Source organism: Cyanistes caeruleus, chromosome 3, assembly GCF_971803275.1.
Source record: "Cyanistes caeruleus chromosome 3, bCyaCae1.hap1.1, whole genome shotgun sequence".
Taxonomy (NCBI): Eukaryota; Metazoa; Chordata; class Aves; order Passeriformes; family Paridae; genus Cyanistes; species Cyanistes caeruleus.
In genome coordinates this window covers 75,204,004-75,225,335 of record NC_141703.1, presented here as the reverse complement: position 1 = coordinate 75,225,335, position 21,332 = coordinate 75,204,004, and the positions used below count along the sequence as shown (strand labels likewise).

Genomic DNA, 21,332 nt, shown 5'->3' with positions numbered 1-21,332 from the left:
CAGTTCTCCGCATATCCCACCTCAGGTATGTGAATTCAGGCAGGAGATCTATTCTGGACAGGGAAGGCTCTCCGTTCTGGGGAACTACTTCAAGTGTAACTGTTGTCAGTCTTGCTCTAGAAGTTACTGTTGCACAGCCAACTTCCTGAGACAACTAAATCCCCAGTCCTGTATTTCTGTTTCTAATGGAACATGTGATCACAGTGTTTACTGATGCTCCAGCCCAGCTTCCTTGCTGGGACCCATCAAGCACGAGAGTCTGGGGTATTGCAGATATCCTGTGTTTGGAGTACACCAGTATTCCCAGCTGGAGCACAAACATTTTTTGAAAATACAGCAGCTGTGAGGACCACCAGCTGGGACTCCTTCAGTGCTGTCTAGAAAATGTGTTTACTTTCTCCACAGGTCCATCCTCATTCCCTCTGTTTCCGTATCACAGCTAAATTCTTAACCTCTTGAGTTCTCTAGGCAATTTCCAGCCTCCCATGCCCTTCCACTTCATTTTAGGTAATACTGTCACGCTATTTACATATTTTTCAACAAAGCATGTTAAGAATGCTATGTAACTCTTCAGGGCAAAAATAGAGTGGCATGAGTATGTAAGAGCTCTGAACAAAGAAGAAAGGTATGAAATATTTATAAAAGGATAATGTTCAAGTTACTGAATGTTATCACAGCAGCATGATCTTGCTTTAACAGTATGGGGTGGGGGTTTTTTGGTTTGTTTTTTGTTTGCTTTTTTAAATAAAAACACAGGTATAACACTGCAGCATTTCCAAAGTGCTTTGAAGCCCTTGATACAGAGCCCCATCAAACCAATTAAGCTGGAAGTGCTACAGTGTGGTAGTGGAATACAGGCTAAAGGAGAGCTGCATAAAAAGGAAAGACCTGTGGGATGAAGGCAGAATACTGCAGCCCTGAAATGCGACTGTAAGGTTGATCTTGATGTGTTTGAAGGGCAAACGTAACATTTATAAAAGCTAATCTAGGCTGGCCATGTTCTGTGGTCAGTGACTGACTCTCCCAGCCTGTAGTATTAGATAAAAACACTTTAACATGAAGCACAAATTCATGAATATGAAGGGTAAAATATTTGCATAGGGGTTGTGTGAAAGAGCTATAATAATGAATCGAATGCTGGTGATGGGTTTAAAACACGACCCTGCAAATGCAGTTCCTTGATGTGTCACCAGAGGGGCTCCTAAGGCAGACAGAATTAGCAACTGCATTGCTCAGCCACCAGTGCTGTAAGAAACACACACAGTCCTGTGAGGGGATGGACTACAAACACTTGAGTCATCTTTGCAAGTATTAGTAAACTCAGTTAAGGAAGGGCTGAATGACCATAGCATCAGCTTCTTTTACATATTAGTAACAAATCTGGGCTTTCACTTTCTGTTGGAAAGCAAAGATAAGGTAAAATTTATCAATTGCACTGCTCTTTGTTTAGATTCCAAACACCTGGAAGGAGGTCTGGTTTTATGTTTGCACTGACACTTCTGAAGTCTTAAGCACATACTTGTGCTTTACTGTAGTAATGAGATCACAGAATTAATTAGAAATTATTAAACCAGGCAAAAATGAACTAGGTCTGGTATCCTAGCATTTAAAAATATATAGTGAATGCTTCTTATCAAATGGCTATGACTGTGGAAAGGACTGAGGGAATTACAAAACTGGCTAATAAATTAAAAAAATTAATGTCGTAACTCCAAAGATTTAATTTTATTTGTCTGTACAGCAGAGGTGAGACAATCCCAGTAATTGAGTTGCACTTAACCAGCTTAATTTTTACAAAGTAAGGAATTACAGTTCTATGAAAGAATTGTTTCCATAATTCTTCAAGTCAAATCCAGTAAAATTCCACCAAATCATACAATTAAGAAAAAATACAAAAGTTACTCCAAATCACTCTCTTAAACAGCCCTGTTACCTCCTTTTCAGGTGAGTAGCTATAAAATGACTCATTAGCCATGGAGTTGGCTAATTGCTGGAGTTGGCTCTGCCTTGGAAACAGTTTTACTATTCCATATGAAAAAGGAAAAAAAACCCAAACAGGCACTTTAACATTGCATGTCAGAATAAACAACTGCTTAAGAAAGTAATCTGTTCCAGAGTAGTTACATTTTCCCTGATGAGTTCTGCAGCCCCCAACTGAGCTGTGTGCAGTTCCCTCTGTGACTGTTCTCACTTGTCACCATCTCCCTTGTGCCCAGCAGGAGGGACTGGTGCCAGCAGTAACCAGGACAGTCCAACCCCACCACACCCTCTTCCATGGGGACAGGTCTACAAGTGAAGCCTGAGCAAGACTGAACAATCATTCAGTGACTTAAAGAGATGCAGTCCTGTGTTTCCTGATATTTGCTCTAGTTTTCCTTACAGCAGTTAAGTCCTGAGTGGACCTGCAGAAGTGACGTGGGAACAGCACCAACCATCCTGCACAGGACCCCCAGAGCATTTGAGCCTTCAGCTAAATGTGTGTTCAGAGATGCCCTAGTGCCATCAGCTGGGCCTTTGACCACACAAAAAGCTCTGTACACCTGTGCAGCAGGATCAAGTTCTGAAAACAGCTGTAAAAATGCACTTTATAGTCTGCTAAAATGCTGTCTTATAGGTTTTCCCTTTCTATATAACTTTGAACAATTATCAAATGCTGCTGAAACACTGCAGACAGCTTTGTAATGATAAAAAATCAAGAGCCAAGTGATTGCTACCTTCAGTTTAAAAGCCAATTTTAGAATTTCTTTATATTTATAATGACAAAATTACTTTTCTTCATTTTTATTAAATCTTCAATTGCACAAGCTTCATTAGGACATTCAAGAAAAAAAGAAGCTTTTAGAGAAAAGGGTTATGGTTGGATACTTCCATTCTATCCATGTTTCCTGCAGCTATTCTCCTTATATAGTCTATTAAGAAAAGCATCTGCAGCTCACTGGCAAGTTAATGACTGACATTTAGAGTACTCATTATCACCTTCTATACAGTTATCTAACCACACCTCCTTTGAAGCTTATTAAAAATTAACTGAGTTATTCAAAACCCAAAATTTCTAAACTAAGGTCACATCAAACTTCAAAATAAATACAATGTAATATGAAATTTTAGAAAAAACTCCCTGAATTTACTTAGAATTTCATAGATGCAATTGCTTGTGCTAGTAACTAGCTATTTCAGAGAGTGTACCTTAAAATGACTCAGTATGTGGTTTTCTCTAAATCTGGTTACAAAAACTGGAAGAAGAAAATACTGTCTACAAAGTGCTGAGCTCCTCTTACAAGACCAAACATAAAAAATCAGGACGTTTAAAAAGCTTCTGCACATTTTGCAAAACACCCAAGACAGGTTTAGAGACTGTGATCATCTTAATGAAAGAAACTCTTTCAGAAGTTACAACAGCTGTGACAGGGTGGGTTTCCAACACTGTCTTCTCTGAAGTCTTCTTTAAATGATAGCATCGTGCTCATCACTGTAACAGAAACACAGTAATTAATGTTCTGCACTACAAGCAACAGTCAACACGAGAAAGAGCCACCCAGCTGCTGCTGAGAAGGTTATTTTGTGAGCAGAGGATGCCTTGCTAGGAAGGAGTAAGGATGCACTGATCTGGGAGTTACAGTCCTCTCTGAGCCAAGTCTGAAGTTAGCTGAACAGTTTTATTAACACTCCTCCAGCTTCCCTAACAACTTGTCTTTCACACATCATTCACGTATTCTTACATCAGCTGTTGCTCAGGCCTGTTTATCCTCCGTCTCACCAGGAGTAACATTAATTAATCAAAGCTCAGCAGCAGGTTCTCTTCATTTTGAAGACTGTTGATGTAAATTTTACAATACCTACTCACAAACACCACTTTGGGTAAAGGTGCAGCAGGGACTGGCTTCATTCCATGACCAGTAATGAGGAGTCAAGATGGAGAGAAAAAAAGGCCTGAACACCAGTATCCCAACAGGTCTTATGACCTCACCTCACTTAAAACTTCTTGGCTGACATGGATGACACTGAAGAGGAAAACAAAAGCAACCTAGTTCTTAAACTAAATGTGGGCAAGTCCTGAAGCCTGGAGCAGAACTGAGCATAAATAGCAAGCGTGATGGTACAATTTTCATTAGAATTCACTATAAATTAATGGCAAGGGGGAAGAAAACACCAAAGAACGAATAGACAAAAAGAGTCTAAGAGAAAGAAATCCTGCAAACTGCAGAAAGTTTCAATGAAATGTTAACTATTTGTGGACTACCTAAATGACAAGGATCCTTTTAAAAAAAATAAAATTATTTTATCTAATAGATCAGAGAAAAAAACCCAGAGGAGAGAGGCATAATACTAATGGTGAATGGCAGAAGTGGTGAATGATGAAACATGAGAGTTAAATCTCTTATTCATATTAATATAACATACATTAAACAAATGTTTCAGAGCTCATTCTTCCCATTTGGTTTTCCTTTTCCCCCCCAAGAAAGTAATAAATGAACTTACATGGTTCTGTACTGAATGCCTCTTCTAGAGTGGTAAGTTTTGCATCCAATGTAGAGAATGACCAGGACTCCAAGAGTCAGCACAATGCCACCTACAAAACTGCCCACATCAAATCTGGAGGTTTTGACTATGACAGCCTCTGATTTTGATGTGGCTGAAAAGAAGAAAACAAAATGCACATTTTACAGAGCTTGCAAAATTGTGTTTTGAGGGACTACTCCACATCCTGCCCTCACCACTGATTTACCACTTAAAGACCCAATTAGACAAATTTAACCAAGATCAACTGACAAGATACAAGCCAAGCACACTGAAACCTAGGGCTCTGGCTTTAAGTGTCCTATTCTGGTGACATAGGTACACCTGCTTGTTGTCTCTTAAAGACTGACTGCTCCTTCTCTCCATCTCCGTTTTTCCCCCTACCTTTTATCTTCCCTGCCCCCTCCTTCTACACATGGAGCTCCTGCCCTTCTTAGGCCAGTTCTAATGTTTTTCATACCCTCCATAAGCCAATTTAACTCACTAAGCTGGCCTGAAATAAACCCAAGAATAAAAGGAAGTTGCTTTTAGTCAGATGAACATACTGAGTCATCCTGCAAGAGGGGAACAACAGCCACCAAGTCTGTCAGTATGTGGGAGCAGAACACATGGTAGCAATGATGGGATTGCTTTACCTTGTGCAATCATGAAGTGATGGGAACACAGCCAAGTGCAAGGAAATACTGAATTCTGCACTCACTGTTTTTGTATTACCAGGTACAGTTAAACTGTATTTGAAAACTTTTACATAAAGGGTGACTCATGCACAGTCATGCTCTATTCTCCGTTAGGGTAACATTCATTACATTGCTAACAGAGCTCAGTCTTTTTACCAAGCCAGTAGACATATTTTGAGATACAGGTCAGCTGTGAAAAAGGAAGCATTAGAGATGAGTTCAAATAAACTGCAGAAAGGAGAGCTGAACACAGAAGTTGTATTCAAAATATTCAGAATCAAGGGTTTCTCCCTCACATTGCTGATCTCCTTGCTGGTGGCTGCTGGATAAGACTACTTGCACTTCTTTTTCTTTTCCTTAAATCTGTCAGGTCTCTCAGGTTAAAGTGAGTCCTAAGTAAGCGGAGTGCTCAGAGCTACATTATTGTATCCAGCTTAGTGATGAACTCCCACTTTAGTCTTATTTTTCAGCATGCAAATACTTTCTTCCCTTTTTTTTCACTCCTGTAAAACTAACTGTTCTGCAACCAATGTGAACATACATCCAAGCCTTTATGAGCTTTCTGAACTGCGAACTCACCTGTTATGGAAGTGGAGGAAGTCTTAGAAGTGGTCACCCCTGTAATATTGCCTTGTGGCGATGTGACTGGTGCAGCTGTGGTGGGTGTTGCTGTCTGGCTGGCTTTGGTGGGTTGAGTTGTCATGATCACAGTTGTGGTGGTGGTGGTGTTGGGCTGACTGCTGCTGGTCAGCTGAACAGTACTGGTGGACACACCTGGGAAATTTTTGTGATACCACGCAGAAAAATTCATGAAAATAAACAACTGTACCTGCATTGAGTAAGACCACATTTATCATGCCCAAATAGAACAACAGAGTAACAACAAAAATGCCACTGCATGCCATCCAGACTTGCATACAGACTTTTCTCTGGGAAGACCTAGGCTCTGATTTCTGGGCCTCAAGGTCAAGAATTCTTTAAAGGAAAGGCTATAAAGAAAACCTGGATAATACATGATGACTTTTAGGTGAGTCAGTCTTTTTTTTTTCGTAACAAACTAATTCCACAGTATCATACCTAACTTAAAATACGTTAAAATGCAATAAAATTCTGGATCAGGAGTTACTTTCTATTTAAAGTGTCTACTTTTTCAGACAACAAAGCTTTTCTGATAAGAACAGGGTTTGCATGAAAACACCATCCCCCCAACTTTAGTAATGATTTGATCTTTCATTTGTTTTTGAACAAAACACCAACATTACTGGGGTTCCATGTACATTAAAAACTTAGCACAGAGAATTCTGTATTTATGTGGTAAGGATAAAACATGATTAAATTTCAACTACAGTAAATGTATACTTAAGTAATTTATTTAATCTTGCCAAGGTTAAAACAAAGGCTGGAATGCTTTTTCTCAAGTTTCATTGATGTAGTGTCTTTTACTTTACTTTTACCTAACACTTCCCCTTCCCTCCTCAGAAAACACTAATGAACTGTTTAGAATAAAAATACCATGATACAAAACTCAAGAACAATAAAAATTGCTTTTTATAGCAAAATCCTTAGAACTTCCATGGAAGGCAGCCAGCTAAAATGACTGTAAAACAATAATTTATTTTTCTAAGAAGGAACTAACAAGAAACATGAGTCTGTTATGCAACTAACACTTCTCTAAGCAGACAATAGGATGCAAATAGCTTTTATGTATGAAAGAATTCTAGAAAGAGCTCCTTTGCAGCTGTCTACTTCTGTATTATTTCTGTAGCTTCACACAAACTGGGCTCATTTGAGACACCTCAAAAGCTTTTCAATATGGAATTTTAAATATCTAATTATATCCATGTTTTCTTGAAATTGTCTAAAATTAGAGTAATTGAAGGATAGTTTCATCTCAATTACAGAGTAACCTTGATACCAAATTTCTGCCTTTTTTTATACTGCACTTAAAATGCTTCTGTAGAATAAAACTTGTGTTGTGCAAAACATGAGGAACTACATACAAAACTGTCTTTGCTAAGGTTTAACTATCACAGTTTCCAGTACTGATATAAGCATCAAAAACTTCAAAAAACTCATCAATATAGCAATGTAAACATGCAGAGAGGAACTAGCCTACACAACACTTCTGAGACATTTAGCATTAGAACTACTGAAATACCAAAGTACAGACTCCTTTGTAAATGCTATTTGTTTTCCTGCTCTTTAATGTTATAACTGTATTGTGCCATAGAACCAGAAAACCCTTTGAAAAGAGCATTCATTGAGGTGGAACAATTGAAACACTATATTCATTGCTTACCTTGTTACAATTACGAAAATTCAGTTCCTCTATGAAGCATGCGTAAAATACATCAGATAAAATTCAGGGCACATTTTAATACTGACAGGTAAAACTCCCCAAAGATACAATGATCCATGGATACCAAATGGTTCCTCATTGTAGGAAGCAAGCAAGGAAATGTCTACATGGAACCCATCTACAGTTACATGACATGAAACCACACCTGGTAAGTACATTCCTAACATAAGTGATACCACAGAAGGACAAATCTCTATACAAGTGTCAAGCAGTTTTCTGTGGGTTGTTTTTGAGCTGAGATTTCAGAGTGCCAAAGGGCCTTCTGTTTCTGAGCAATACAATGGCTAACTGTTAAATGTGTAACATTTTAAAATGATGTTACACAAAGCTGGTACTTTCTCTATGGGAATTAAATTACCCTACAGAAAACCTGAGTCATTATGAAAAAAATCCAAACATCTATGAGGAATTTCAGTACATTTGCACATTACTTCCCCCCCCCCCCACTCTCTACTAGTAGCAATCATTTTTTTACTTAATCAAGATCATAGCCCTTGGTGATGTAACTTTAACAGTAAAATCTGCGTAATCTCTAGTCCTATCTTTCATGGTGTATTTAACATCAGTCTTTTCAAAACATCATTAGGAGGCTGTCTGAGGCAGCTGGAGAATTTGGGAAGCTGACATGAATCAGGCACTAATCTGTTCTTCTCCGTCTTTGGAAAATCTTACCCGTATTATTTTACCAACAGAGCGAAGATGAAAGAATATTTGCTAGCAACATCTGTCCTTTTATCTTCTAGTTCCCTAATTACTTTCCCCCAGAAGACCAGCTGGGCTTCATCGAACACTACACTAAACAAACCCTGACCGTCTGTGTTAATTTTTATTTAAAAAGCATGCATGCCAGTAATATAGTTCAGGTTTATGATGCTTTGTTTTTAAAAGAGACAAGCAAGCACTTTACATAGTTTGCTACCTCTGTTTAAGCATTAAATAGCTATGCTATAATCATCATTTTAAAAAAAAAATAAAAATATATATAGCATATAGATAAGAATCTTTAGCAGCACGTGCTATTACTCACTTAGTGTTCTAACTCAACAAGAATGAACACAAAACTCAAATTGTGTAAGCACTGTGCTAACATGCAAGATTATTATGGAATGCCCTTTCTAAAATAACTACTTTCTCTTGCATGGAAAATGACGGAATGAAACACTTTTGCTTCCTTCACAAAAAGCTCCCTTCCTCTCCCTCAAAAAAATGGGAGAGACTTTAAGTGAAATTAAGTACATATACCCACTAGGTGTTTACTATGATGAGGTTGAGACATAATCAAAATACGTGAACACTGTATTAAAATCTATGACACTTCTAATGGAAAAAAAAAAAAAGATGAAAGGATGGGAATCAGCAAACCTTGCAAAGCAAGACACAGCTATCTGTTAGGTTTATCCTATGCCTAACACTAAAGGGCTCAGGCCTCTTTCTACTGTTAGAATCCAAAACTAGTAAAATTCGTATCTCTCCAAGAAACCTGCAAGGGCTGGAGCAGAAGTCAGAAGGAGCACAGGATGGGTGAAACACTGAGGTTTCACACACTTAGGGGATGGCCATAAGGCAACAAGGAGATTACAGACATCTCTGGACTTTCCAAGTTAGACATGCTTGAACTGCTACACTGCAGGCAGTGAAAGAAGACAGTACACCACTTGCTTGCTATCAGAAGGAAGGTCTTCACAAAGGTGGGGGTATTTTTTATTCCAGTGAGCATTTTATACTTAAATGAAAAAAAACAAGCAACTTCTGAGTGAAGTAGCTCAGAGCTTATCTGGAAATTACAGAGACAGAATATAAGAGTTGTACTGGAAGTAAAATTACATAGCTGGGACTTTATGATCAGCCTAAAACTTCACAAATACACAAAGCATCTTAAGCAGACACAACATTTCTGCCCTGCTTTCACATGGCTCTTAGCACAAAGGGGCCCCAGTTTCTAGAACTAGCTTCTCTCAGATGCAATATTCTATTTGTGCATCACAGCCTGAACAACTGCATGACGTTAACTCTTACGCAGTCCTGACTAATGCAGTGAAATCTACCTGTGCAAGTTCTTCCAGAAGATTAATGTTTTAACTCCCTAATTTAACTTATTTACAGTTGTTTTGACAGGTTCTGAAGGAAGTATGGTACTGCTAGAACAATGTAAATACATGTATGCCAAATTGTTCCACTTAGTTGATACTGGTTTAAATGGCACTGTTTTGTGCTATGAGCTCTCTAAGCATTATTTTCTATGTATTAGGTGCCATGAGGTTGTAGTGAGGTGAGGGTCGGTCTCTTCTGCCATGTGTCAAATGAAAGGACAAGAGGAAATGGCCTCAAGTTGTGCCAGGGGATAGTAGAAAAAAAACCCAAAAAAAAACAACACTGAAAGAGTGGTTAGGCATTGGAATAAGTTGTCCAGGGAGGTGGTAGAGTCACCTTCTCTGAAGTGTCCAAGAGAAGCCTGGATGTGGCACACGGGGATATGGTTTAGGGGTGGTTATGGTGATGCTACACTGATGGCTGGACAGATGATCTTGAACTTCTCCTTCAACCCTGACACTGTGATTTTATGAGTCTTATGTAAAAGGAAATGGAGTCCTACTCTTGAAACTCAAGCTCACAGGATTTCACTATACCCTAAATCTGTTTACTGTGAAATAACATTAAATAGGTACGCACTGTTCACATAACAACCTATTCATCTTTACTTCATGAAAATGGAAGAAGTTTGCTTAAAGATGAAGAGTAAACATTAAAAAAACCCAACTTCTTGCAATTCTTCCTCAAAGCTAAATTTTGATTCCTGTGTTTAAATAGCATCACAAATGCAATTACTGATGAAGTACGGTATCTAAACTTGAAAAACAATACAGCTTCTTTTCAGAGTTATTTTAGATGTTGCTTCCCTTATAATGGTAACAGCCATAAACAGCCTTAAAATAGTAACAGCTGTCTCAAATACCCACCTTTCTTTAGAAAAAAGCCTGTTCTTTAGAATTTTTGTTTTTTAGGCCTGTTCTTTAGAATTTGGTATGATCAGGGTTAAGTTTGAAACTAACTTCCTGGTTCACACTAATTAACAGATGAACAGATACATACCTCCTGTAGATGCTGTTGTAGATTGTGTGGATGATGAAGTGACAGTGGATGAACTGCTATTGTCTTCAAGGAAAAAAAAAAAACAACACAGGAAAATCAGTATTTTTCATTTTAACATACTATAATTAAGGTACTCATAACACAATACTGTCCTCAGGGTATCTGTGCCTGGGGACTCTAGTTGGGAATACAGCAGAGAATAGCTCACCCCAAAGCAGAAGGTTTTTATCCCTCTGCAAAATACTTCTAGATCTCAGTGCAGCATAGTTAACACTGTATGCACAGCAGTGTCCAAATGGTCTGCATCTGATTCTTTACACATCCTCTGTTTGTCATCTTTTACTTCTACCTCCTGTTTTATTCTGTTTGCTGTAAAATAACCATACTGTCACTGACTTTCTTAACCTACTTATGCACTGGGGGGTGGGGGGAGGAGCAGTTTTGTATTTTTATTCCTCTATTTCAGTTCCATCTTCTGTCCCTTGACCTTTCCCTTCATTTTGTTGCATCTCTGTTGCAAACTGGGATGATACCGGGAATATACTGTAGTCAAGTAGGGACAGACAGATAACTCTGAGCAACTTCTTCATGCATACTTACGTTCTCCAACAAAAAGGGTCCTAAGAAAGTACCTTTTCCCAGACATAAAATGCAACCCAGTCTTAGGGGCTTTGCCTTTCTCTCCCTTGTTTCACTTCTCCTGTTCCAGTTCTCTTTCTTGTCCTCGTGGTCCTCTTTCCGATTTCTAGGTTTCTCAGGCACCTTCCCAACCACTTCTGTCCTCATTGCTGCACCCCTCTTCTGTGTTTCTCACAGATTAAGCATCCCTTCCTCCTGGCAAAGATCTGGGCTGTTTTTGGGAGTGTCACTGTCCATACCTTCCTCCCTTCATTCTGCACTGTTGTGAATGCCCATTCTAGGATCATTCTTTTCTCTGAAGTCATCTTTTACAGCACCCTCCTACACTGGCAGGGTTATGTGCCTTGCAGCAGCACTGCTGCTTTTATCATGGCTGAAAAACAAAGCACATAACCTCAGAGATTAAGAGGAGAGCAACAGAGCTACTGCAATAGAGAAGCAGACCTCTACTTACTTCCTTTGAATGGATCTGCTGTTCTTACCACTGGAAAAGTCTAGTCTAAAACCCTTTGCAAATGCATTCATGTTATGAGCGAGGTCAGGTTAAGAACAAATTTACATTTTCATACCAAAAAAAATGGTAGGGGGTGAAAATTACAGAGGTAATTCCTTTGCTGTTTTCTTTGGTATAATCACAGCCAAAGTAGCCCCCTACACTGTGTACTGCACACTCAACCCATATACTAACATAACTGGGACATTAAGTTGCAGATTTAAATGCCTTTGAGAAACGGTCTATGATAGTACAAACACATTCTTTCTTGCATATGTTGACTTTTATCCCACACAGGCCCAATACTGTAACCAGAACACATCTTTAGTTTTCCACCAGGTTTTAAGCGCCTACTTCTGCAGTCCTGGGACAGCTCTGGATGTGGACTGCGTGTTCCTACAGGTAAAAAGAAGCCACATCTACTGCCTGGAATTTGGGTGTGAGTCAGTATTGCAATTAACACAAGACTCACAAGAGTGAGTTAATGAGCAGAGTACTGTTAGCCAACAAATGAGATGACTGAAGTAGTAGAGGGCAAAAATTACTCAAATGAAAAAATGCCTTGCCTTTATCTGAATATCACTGAATTCTAATCTAGCAGACCTCTTGGCTTACCTTTTAACTGTAAATTGATGTTGACAGGTGTTTCTAGTTCTATACACAGTATTTTCCCATTTTATTTCTCCTCTCTCTGTTGCTCTGGGGTTCCCAAAGATATGGAAAAACTGAATTGTGTTTTACCATTTCCCTTAAATATCTTTATTTGTCCCGGAATAGATGTGACAATCACAGTACCTCCCTTCTGCCCTACAGCTGCCCACAATTCAATAAAATAAAATAAAGGGCAAATTATTACATGACAGTTTATAGTACAGAAAATAATACATACTGCTTTTCTTGATGCTACTGAGGAACAGCAACAGAAATGCCAAAAGTATTACCTGCCAACCCATTGCTTGGAATTGGAGTTGTGCTGTTCACGTCTTCGTTTCCTACATTAAAAAACACAGGAATAATAAGATAGTTTTAGGTGGAAGAAGAAAAAAAGGTATAGCATCTGCCACTTGCTTTGGGCATTTAAATGACTACTTTACCATGGACAGGAGTCAGTCATAATGATGAAATAAAAGCATGTTAGCACAACAGCCTGCTCTGAGCACATTAAAAATGACACCATTTATAGTACCCAACCACCAAATGAACTGCAACTCCTTCCATCCTCTGTGTCCTCCATCAACCCCATGCCAAGTTTTCATCTTCCTTGAGATGAAATGAGAGCAAGAGGCAAAAAAATCAGGCACTTCATCTGACCTGCATCACCTACAGCAGAAGAGAAAGAACTTCTCACTTAAATCTTTTCCTGTAAAAAAATCTTTTCCAGGCCTTTTCAGGCAGATAGGTGCTTACTCTGGCCCTACATGGACAATATGATAACATAACTAGCTCCACTAAGAAATTACATTACTCAGTTTGATCTAAGGGCAGGTTAATGCATCCACCGAGCATTTGGCAGGTGGGGAATGGGACTGAGAAGGATCACACATCCAAAGAAGAGGTAAAATTTAAAGATAAATCACAGAGAAGGAATAGACTGATATTCACACACATACAAGAGGATCAGTTGTGGGTTCTGCCTTTGCTAAGCAGTTTAGTTCTGATCACCTAGTATCACGTAAAAGACAAACAAATAATCTGAACTGAGTATCATAGAAATAGGGTATTTTCTTTGCGCTTACAAAACCTTAGCCAAGGTCTCAAAGTGGTGAAGTTTGCAAATACAAATGACAAAACAACTCATTGTATATCATCATCCCTGAAATATCAAGACCAAAGGCAACACTGCAAGGTATGTTACACTGTTTAATTAGGGAGCTTAGGGAAAACAAACAAACAAAGGATGGAACGCTGCGAAACTAAACTTCCCCAGAGAGAACCCAATCCTGCAAAAAAACTGTTCTACATCACAGCAAGTTCCTCCACACTAAACAATGATCTGATTGGGAAAGCTAAGCCACCACAAAACTGACATTATGTCCCTCTTCGACAGCACACCATGGTTTTTTTCTGCAGAGAAGTTTTTTACCCAGCAGAAAGGGCTCTGTATATAATCAGCTGAAAGAGAGGGGCAGGAAATAGAGGCGGAAGTAAAGGCAAGACTGTATTAGTTTAGTTCAGATCAGCTTGGACTGCATACCTTGAAAGATATCAAGGACTTTATCCAGCTTAAAAGATGCTTATTTTTCTTCCCTTCCTAAACAAATCCAAACCTGAATAACATGCACTGGCTCCAGAATACAAATACTCCTTTAAATGGGGTTTGGCATAAACATATGCCACACTGGAACACATGGCAGTGAATGGGATGAGGGAGATAAAAAGAACACCTCAAAATGATACTATTCCCAAAGTGTTCTCTATCCTGAGACTGTGCCTTTGAATTTGAAGCTGCATGTATCATTGCAGTGGCAAACAGGAGACTTCAAAAGCAGGCAGAAAGGACACCTGGGTTAAGCACAGCAAAAAGCACCACAGCTTTTATGTAGTCATGGCTCTGAGAAGTAGAACCTCTTATCCCAGACCACAGGCTTCACAGTTCAACTGTCCCAAAGCAAAACAGGGAGGGGTTCTGGCTTTCTCCAGGAAACAGAAGTGCAAGGGTTAGAAATCCACACTGACCCAGGTGTAGACACACATGGGATGGTACAGGAAGGAAGAGGGGAGAGAGCTGGCAGCCAGCTGCAGCATCCTGTACACAAGCAGAGCTCTTGGGGCCACAGCATCAGCTGCCAACATTGGGCCTACGAACCTTAAATAGAGCAACTCTGTGCTGAGTTGCCTGTGCTGTGTGCCTGTGACCCAGAAGAGAGGGGACAGAAAGAAAGGATCTCTTGTTCCCATTTTTCATGATTAAACAGAACCAACACAAGGATATCCCCAACCTAAAACTGCATCAGAACACCACAAACCGGAAAAGGACAGGGATGAGGGATCAACATGATTTTTGTCTGACAACCCTGTTTTGCTCTGTTTAAGGTCAGGCGCAGATGCAGCAGACAAACCACAGAACCGTGGCTGGCTGGGGTGTATCTGAAGGCAAGTGTACTTCCTGTGAAAGCCCCTGTCAGAGTATGGCATTTCAAGTGCTTTCAGGGCCTCTTGTGGTTTTGTTGCTCTAGTGCGTCAAAAGTCATGAATCGGACAATTTGGATATGCAAACTTTCAAAAGGGCAAAATCAGTTCAGTTACTCTAGTTTTATATCTGGAATGGGGCTTTCTGAAGTAGCAGACACTGAAGACTTGTGCCTGTGTGTTAAACAAATGCATACAGGGTGAGTGATAGGGATAGCTCTGAGACTTAATAAAAATGAAAAGGACAGGATGTTAAATGGACTTGATTTTGCCAGGTCCTGCAAAAATCAACACAGTGGATAACATTCATGTTTGCAATCTGTAGTCTCCAGCTCAGACACATACCAAATTACTGTTCTCCACAGCTGAACCCTGCTAGTAGAAACCTACACGAATTAATGGCAGTAGTCATTCAACTACCTGCATGTGACCAAGGTCAATTTGCTCACTCCAGCCTTCACACAGAAGACATTTGTGACACAGAGTCATTTGTAAGGACTCACACACCTTATGCCTAGTGTAGCTAAACTTTATGCTGCAGGAAATGTTGGTATATAAACTCTCATTTTTACTAAGAACAGCTTTACCTATTAATTTTGGGGACATGTCGAAAGACATATATAAAATCCTCTCTGGGCACTTTCTCTTTTCAAGTTTAATGCATGACAGGCACAGAGGGAAGTTTCATGCCCAAGTCATTCTGCTGTTGTTGGTTTAAAAAACCCAGAAGTATAGAAGCAATGACAATGTGCAGTCCATCAGAAAGATCACACACTTGCTCAGTAATCTCTAAGAAATCCAGATGAGGAAGAGTTGAGGTGCTGGAATGGTTAAAGCAGAGACATTAGAGCAATATGAATGTAACCTCTTCTAAGAGAAGATGATACAGAAAATCAAAATATCATGCCTGTTTACAGGGCTGGAGGCTGCTGCTGATTTTTTACTGTGAGTAGTTCTGTATACAAGCAAGCTCTTGGAAGATGTCACAAGCTATCTTTTCTCAACACAGCAGGAAAGGGGTGGGGGCCACTTCCTGACAGGGAAAGGGGATTCTCCTTACTCAGGTACCAGGAAACCAGATGGATTTTACGTAACAGTGGGAAAGATTTTTTTATAAACCATATTATTTTGGTGATGTTTCTTCCACTAACTTGACAGACACATAGAAACAAACTGTCCAGCAGAGTAAAAGAGCAGCATCATATTGAAATATAACCAGTCTGCACAAAAATATTAAGCAGAGCAAAGACACATCTAATGCCACTTTCACTTCTTGCATATAAGCATATAAGTATTTGATGGGGTTCACACTTCCTCCTGTAGTGCTGATTAGATAATCACAAACTTCTGCTGAAATCAACACAAATCTCAGCAGTACTTTCTGGAAGTTTCTAAGTGGACAGAGGGGAAAAAAACAAAGCTACAGATACATTAAACTGAGCCTTAAAAGGGCACAATTTCTTTCAACATATCACAACTGAGCCCCAGACAACCAATTCACATAGGGAGGAAGGACTACATTTGAGTTTCAGGAGTTAGATGAGATGAGCCCTGCCCCAGGAGACAGCAGTGACTGTACTCTGAGTTAAATCACCACATGCACTCAGGAAGCAGCACGACAGAAGACAGATCAGTGCAATCTTATACCACATGAAATGAAAAGCTATTGTTATTAAATGGAGGCCATAGGATTTTAGCAAAGCAATAAATAGGTTACCTGTAAACTCCTTTTAAAGATAACTTGCCCTTGTTTTTGAAGAGCAATTATAAAGCTGTTTACATTCCTCATTCTCTTTTTTTAAAAATCAATTTATATTACAACTTCACCAGATTAAACAACAGCATATAAACACTGCTGGACTGAGATTCCTCAGCAGTATTTAGAGCAGGTTAATCCAAGTACCCATCATCTTTTGGCTTCTTTACTTTGGAAAATTGCGTGGCACCGTATGAGACACTTCAGTCTTCTGAAAAGGCAATTCCAGAAGGTCAGACCTGTATGCTTCTCGGTCTATTTCAGTGCCTGTCAACGCTGGTCCCCTGACTGTGGTGTTCTGAGCCCTGGCACAAGGCTGTGCATTTGCTAGAACCGACCATTACAAAGAGCACGGCTGCGAGCACCTGACAGAAACGCGACGAAGCACAGGGGCTGTCCCATCCGCACCGCCACCGTGAGCCGGAGCCCCGAGCACAGCCCCAGAGAGCAGCACCCCGAAGGGGCACGGAGCGGCCCTTCCCAGCCCGGCCCCGCCGGGGGCTCCCCCGCGTTCCCCGGCCGGTCCCGGGACCGCTCCGGGCCCCGGGGCGGAGCCGAGACTGGGCCGCGCCCGCGCATCCCTGCGGGCGTACGCACCCCCAACCCAAACACTCCTCGGGGGGTTCCTGGCATTGTGGTTTATACTGAACAAACATCCCGAACATTAACCCCTCCTCTCCGCTTCTGATACAGCTCCCGGACACGCCGGCCGTGAGACCCCTGCTCCCTCCCGGAGCTGTCCCGCTGCCGCGCCCCGGGGCGCTCGGGGGCAGCCAGGCGCAGCCCCGGCCCCGCTCCGGCCGCCAGCGGCGGGACAAGGCCTGGATCAGCCCAGCGGAATGCGGCGGCAGCCGCCAGGCAGAGCGGCTACGAGGGGCGCAGGGCCCCCCGTCCACCCGCCCCAGCTCGGCTGGGCCCGGCCCGGCCCCCGCGGGCGCTACTCACGGGAGCCGCGGGCCAGCAGCAGCAGCAGCAGCCACAGAGCGCAGGATGCGCGGCCGAGGAGCCGCATGGCCAGGCAGGAACCGGCCGAGCTCGCCGGGCGCGGTCTGCGCGCTGCCGGGCCGGGGGCGGGCCGGGGCGGGGCCGCGGGCCGGGGATGGGCCCGGCGAGGTGGGATCTTCTCCCTTTTTTCCCTCCTCCCAGCCTTTTCCGGCAGGCTGGGCGGCAAAACGCCGTGGTGCCGGTAAGGGGAGGCTGGTGTGCGGAGAGATGTGTGTGCTTCACCAGGTGCTGCAGAGGTGACTCCCGAGTGGCGGTCTGTGAGCACCTGTGGGAACAGGGCCGAGCTCCAGGAGCGCCGCCTGAGAACAGCGCTCACGGCTGGCGACGTCAGGCTGTTTCCCAAATACCCTTCGACATCTGCCAGAAGAGCCTCAGCTGCGAGGATTTATCTTCCTTGTTAATCATATCCACCGAGCCAACACCTGGATTCACCGCGCAGGCCTTCCCGAGGTGCCTGCTGCTGACCGTCACACAGCCGCCGGCTGCTGGAGGCTCGAAAGTCACCAGCACTAATGCTGTGGAGGAATCCTGAAATTTCCCGATATACTTGGAAAATTGTGAAACCGTCTACAAAGGCTATAGGGAAAAGTGAGGGGGAATAACCCTTTCAGTTCTTACAAATTTTTCCTGAGTACTCATAACATAGAAGTGGTGTTGGGAATTCGTTTTTCAAAGGGAATTTGTTAATATGTTCTTAAGAGTGAAAACAACTTGAAAAATATTTATCAGAGGAAATAACTATTTTTAATGTGGATAGTTCAGGCTCAGCAGCAAAGATCCAGTAGAATAGTTAGCATTACTACATTTAGCACTACTACATTTATGTTCACTGCAGCACAACGGTGTTCCCATGTTAAGCCACATATCTGAGCCAGAGAGGCTGAAGTGTCTCACCTGAGAGCTCACAAGCAGTTTGTGAAGCTGTACTCGGGTACTGTGTGAAACCTAGCTCACTTCCCTACAGGCAGACACGCATTTACTCTAATTCTCAGCAAGCGAGTGGAGAATTAAAATGGTGAATAAATATTTAATTGTTTTATAATTCTAGCCTAATTAGGTTCCTCAGTCTGCATTCATTGAAAATAACTGCATGCATTATACTTTCAGCATTCTCTTAGGCCTTTGTTCTGCAGAGCTTCCTGTGAGGTTTTCATGAATAAGGTACCCAAGGATCAGTATGCTCCTTTTTACTGTGAATTTTCTGAGGTGATCCTCCAAAGCTTTTCTTTATGATGGCTGTAGGACTAGTATCTTCAGCCAGCCTAATTCCAGAAAAACTTAGAACTACTAGTAATCCATATGTTACTAGGCACAAGGGCCTCTGGTTGTTACAGACGCAAAACTTATAGTGAGGAAAAAAAAAGGTATTTTATTAAACTAACATACATTTAGAGGATATATATCTATGTATAAGATGTATCTGTATCTAACATATCTAAGTCTTTCAGCTCTTGCACAGCTCAAGTGAACATTAGGCTTAACCAGACTGGAAACAATTTTTTTGGTAACATCCTAATTAACATTGCTTAACTTGTGTACCTACAGGAAAAGAGTAGTTAAGATAGATGGAACAAAGAGCAGCCATGGGGTTGTGGGAGACAGATGTGAATCTAACCTAGAAGTGATGAGTTAGCAGACACTGAGGCACGTTGCACAATTACACAGGCTCTTTGCTGTGTAAAGGCAGAGGTGCTGTAAGTTCTTGTGTTGATTGCTTTGGTGTGGTCTTGTTTCATTTTGGTGTTGCTCTGTGGAAGGTGAATTTCTGGCAAGACGCTGGAGTAGCTGGAAGTTGTTCCTACCCTGAGAAGGAAACATCCTGGGAAAATTTGGTAGGAGTAATCACGCACTTTTGTACATGGTGTAAATAATGATTTCCTATATAGATTCCCACATAAAGATAAGATAAGAGGATTATTTTTCCCCCCAGTGTTGTATGATATCCAGCGGCAGGGAGCAGCAAGAGTGGCTACTGAGGGTAACCACAGGAGCACACCTGGTGCAGTTCCACAGGACCTGAGCAGGGCAGGGTGGTGGTAGTGACAAGGTCCACCAGCAGCCCCAGTCAAGGTGATGAGCCTGATCCTGGGAGTCCAGTTGGGAAGGAACAGCAGGAGAGGGCTTACAAAGAAGGCTATGTCATAAGTCTAATGTCATTCCCAGGGACATGATACAAGGCTACCACCTTTTTCAATCTGGAGTTCCTTTGGCAAAACTGGTCTCTAAATCAGGGCAGCTGGGGACAAGCACAGCTGTGCTGCAGCTCAGGCAGGGACTGAAGGCTCGGGCAAGAGGTGAAACAGAGCTGCTGGGTGAATGAGCATAGGCATGTGCATGAAGGTCACAGGTGAGGTTGGTCAGGGCTTGTTATTACCAGTTTAGGCTTGCCAGAACAGTCAGAGCCCTGGCAGGAGCTGCCTGAAGGCAGTTCTTTCAGAGGTGCAATCTGACCTCTTAGAGGAATGTCCTTGATTGGTAACAGTTGATCTTATGTTGTTGAGGTAGATGGTGTAACTGCTAGGACATTCACACAAGCATTACAAATTAAAGCCTCACAACAGAGTTATCAAAAACCTGAACATCCTAAACATAAGCATCTCAGATCCATTTTATCCATCAGACGTTAAAATGGCTTTGGGAAGATGGTGAAGGTGAAACAAAATAGGTCCAGCATAGAGTTAACTCACAAGGATGATCAATGAAAATCCAGAAACACCCAGCTTGAAGAAGGAAAACTATTTTTATTCACATGTGAAACTTGATCCTCAGGGAAGACCTACAAAGGTAAACCTGGGAACCCAAAGTACCAATTCCAGTTGGTGTTCAAAACTGTGGACTCAGTATTTGATCAGTAAAAGTTTTATGTGCACTGTAGTTTTCTGTACATCTCATCAGGCAGTAACCCATTGTTGTGCCACAGAAATTCACTTCTATAATCTGTCATCTCTCCTAGCTGACATACTTGATGGGCTGTCTTACTCTCTTAAAAATCATTAATTTAGGTTACAGCCAGAGCAGTCACTGCCAGCCTGTACTTAGCTTAATGTCTGCTCTGTACAGATCCCACTTTTAAATTAGTTTTTATTCTCCATCCCAAAATGCCTTATTCCAAACATAATAGATCACACCTTGCTTCACACCCCATGTAATTTTTATATTCTTAGATGTCAGAGTTAGACTGCTAGCTTACAGCAAAGTATTTCAATCAGGAAAAGACAGGAACACGCAACATGTTTTGCTGAAATGCTAGCAAGGGCAGCTTTAATCCTTGTTTCTTGGCAATGCAAAGTTAATACTTGAGCTTTGTAGAAGGAGAGATAAGAACACAGCTTGACTCAGTGTCAATCTCCTTAATCCATACCATTAGCAAATCTGTGTTTCTTCATTCAATTTTTTTTTTTTTAAGTAAGGAATTAAGTTCTAAATTATATTGACACAACCAGGATTAGCCATATTTTTTTAAGAATCAGTGCCCACATGAAACATCAGCACCTTTCAGTGCCCATTGCTAAAATATCCTGACTTACCAATCTATTGGTTTGCCTTTGCATTATTGCAATTTCATCAGCTCTGAAGAGCCTGAGCCCTAATTCTGACCTTTGCCAGCCATGCATGACCTCTGCTGTTGCAAGGAGTATTTAGCTCTCTTTTATTTGTACTGGAGCT

At 41.4% G+C, this 21,332-nt stretch overlaps 1 protein-coding gene across 1 annotated transcript; it reads right to left on the bottom strand.

The window, feature by feature from the left end:
- Positions 1-1,697: 1,697 nt before the first annotated feature.
- TMEM123 (transmembrane protein 123) lies at positions 1,698-18,168 on the bottom strand. Its single transcript, XM_086882001.1, has 6 exons — positions 17,607-18,168; positions 12,718-12,768; positions 10,645-10,707; positions 5,775-5,969; positions 4,480-4,633; positions 1,698-3,469 (listed from the first exon to the last, which is right to left on the bottom strand). The coding sequence occupies exons 1-6, from the start codon at positions 17,671-17,673 to the stop codon at positions 3,445-3,447; spliced, it is 555 nt and encodes a 184-aa protein (XP_086738127.1). The 5' UTR covers positions 17,674-18,168; the 3' UTR covers positions 1,698-3,444.
- Between the last annotated feature and the right edge of the window lie 3,164 nt (positions 18,169-21,332).

Bases quoted from the DNA above. Each gene is read 5' to 3' on its own strand.
- TMEM123 (XM_086882001.1), bottom strand. From the start codon at position 17,673: ATGCGGCTCCTCGGCCGCGCATCCTGCGCTCTGTGGCTGCTGCTGCTG. The intron at 10,708-12,717 runs GTAATACTTTTG...TTTTCCTTGAAG, and splicing joins TCCAAGCAATGGGTTGGCAG to ACAATAGCAGTTCATCCACT. The intron at 5,970-10,644 runs GTATGTATCTGT...AAAATTTCCCAG, and splicing joins TACAACAGCATCTACAGGAG to GTGTGTCCACCAGTACTGTT.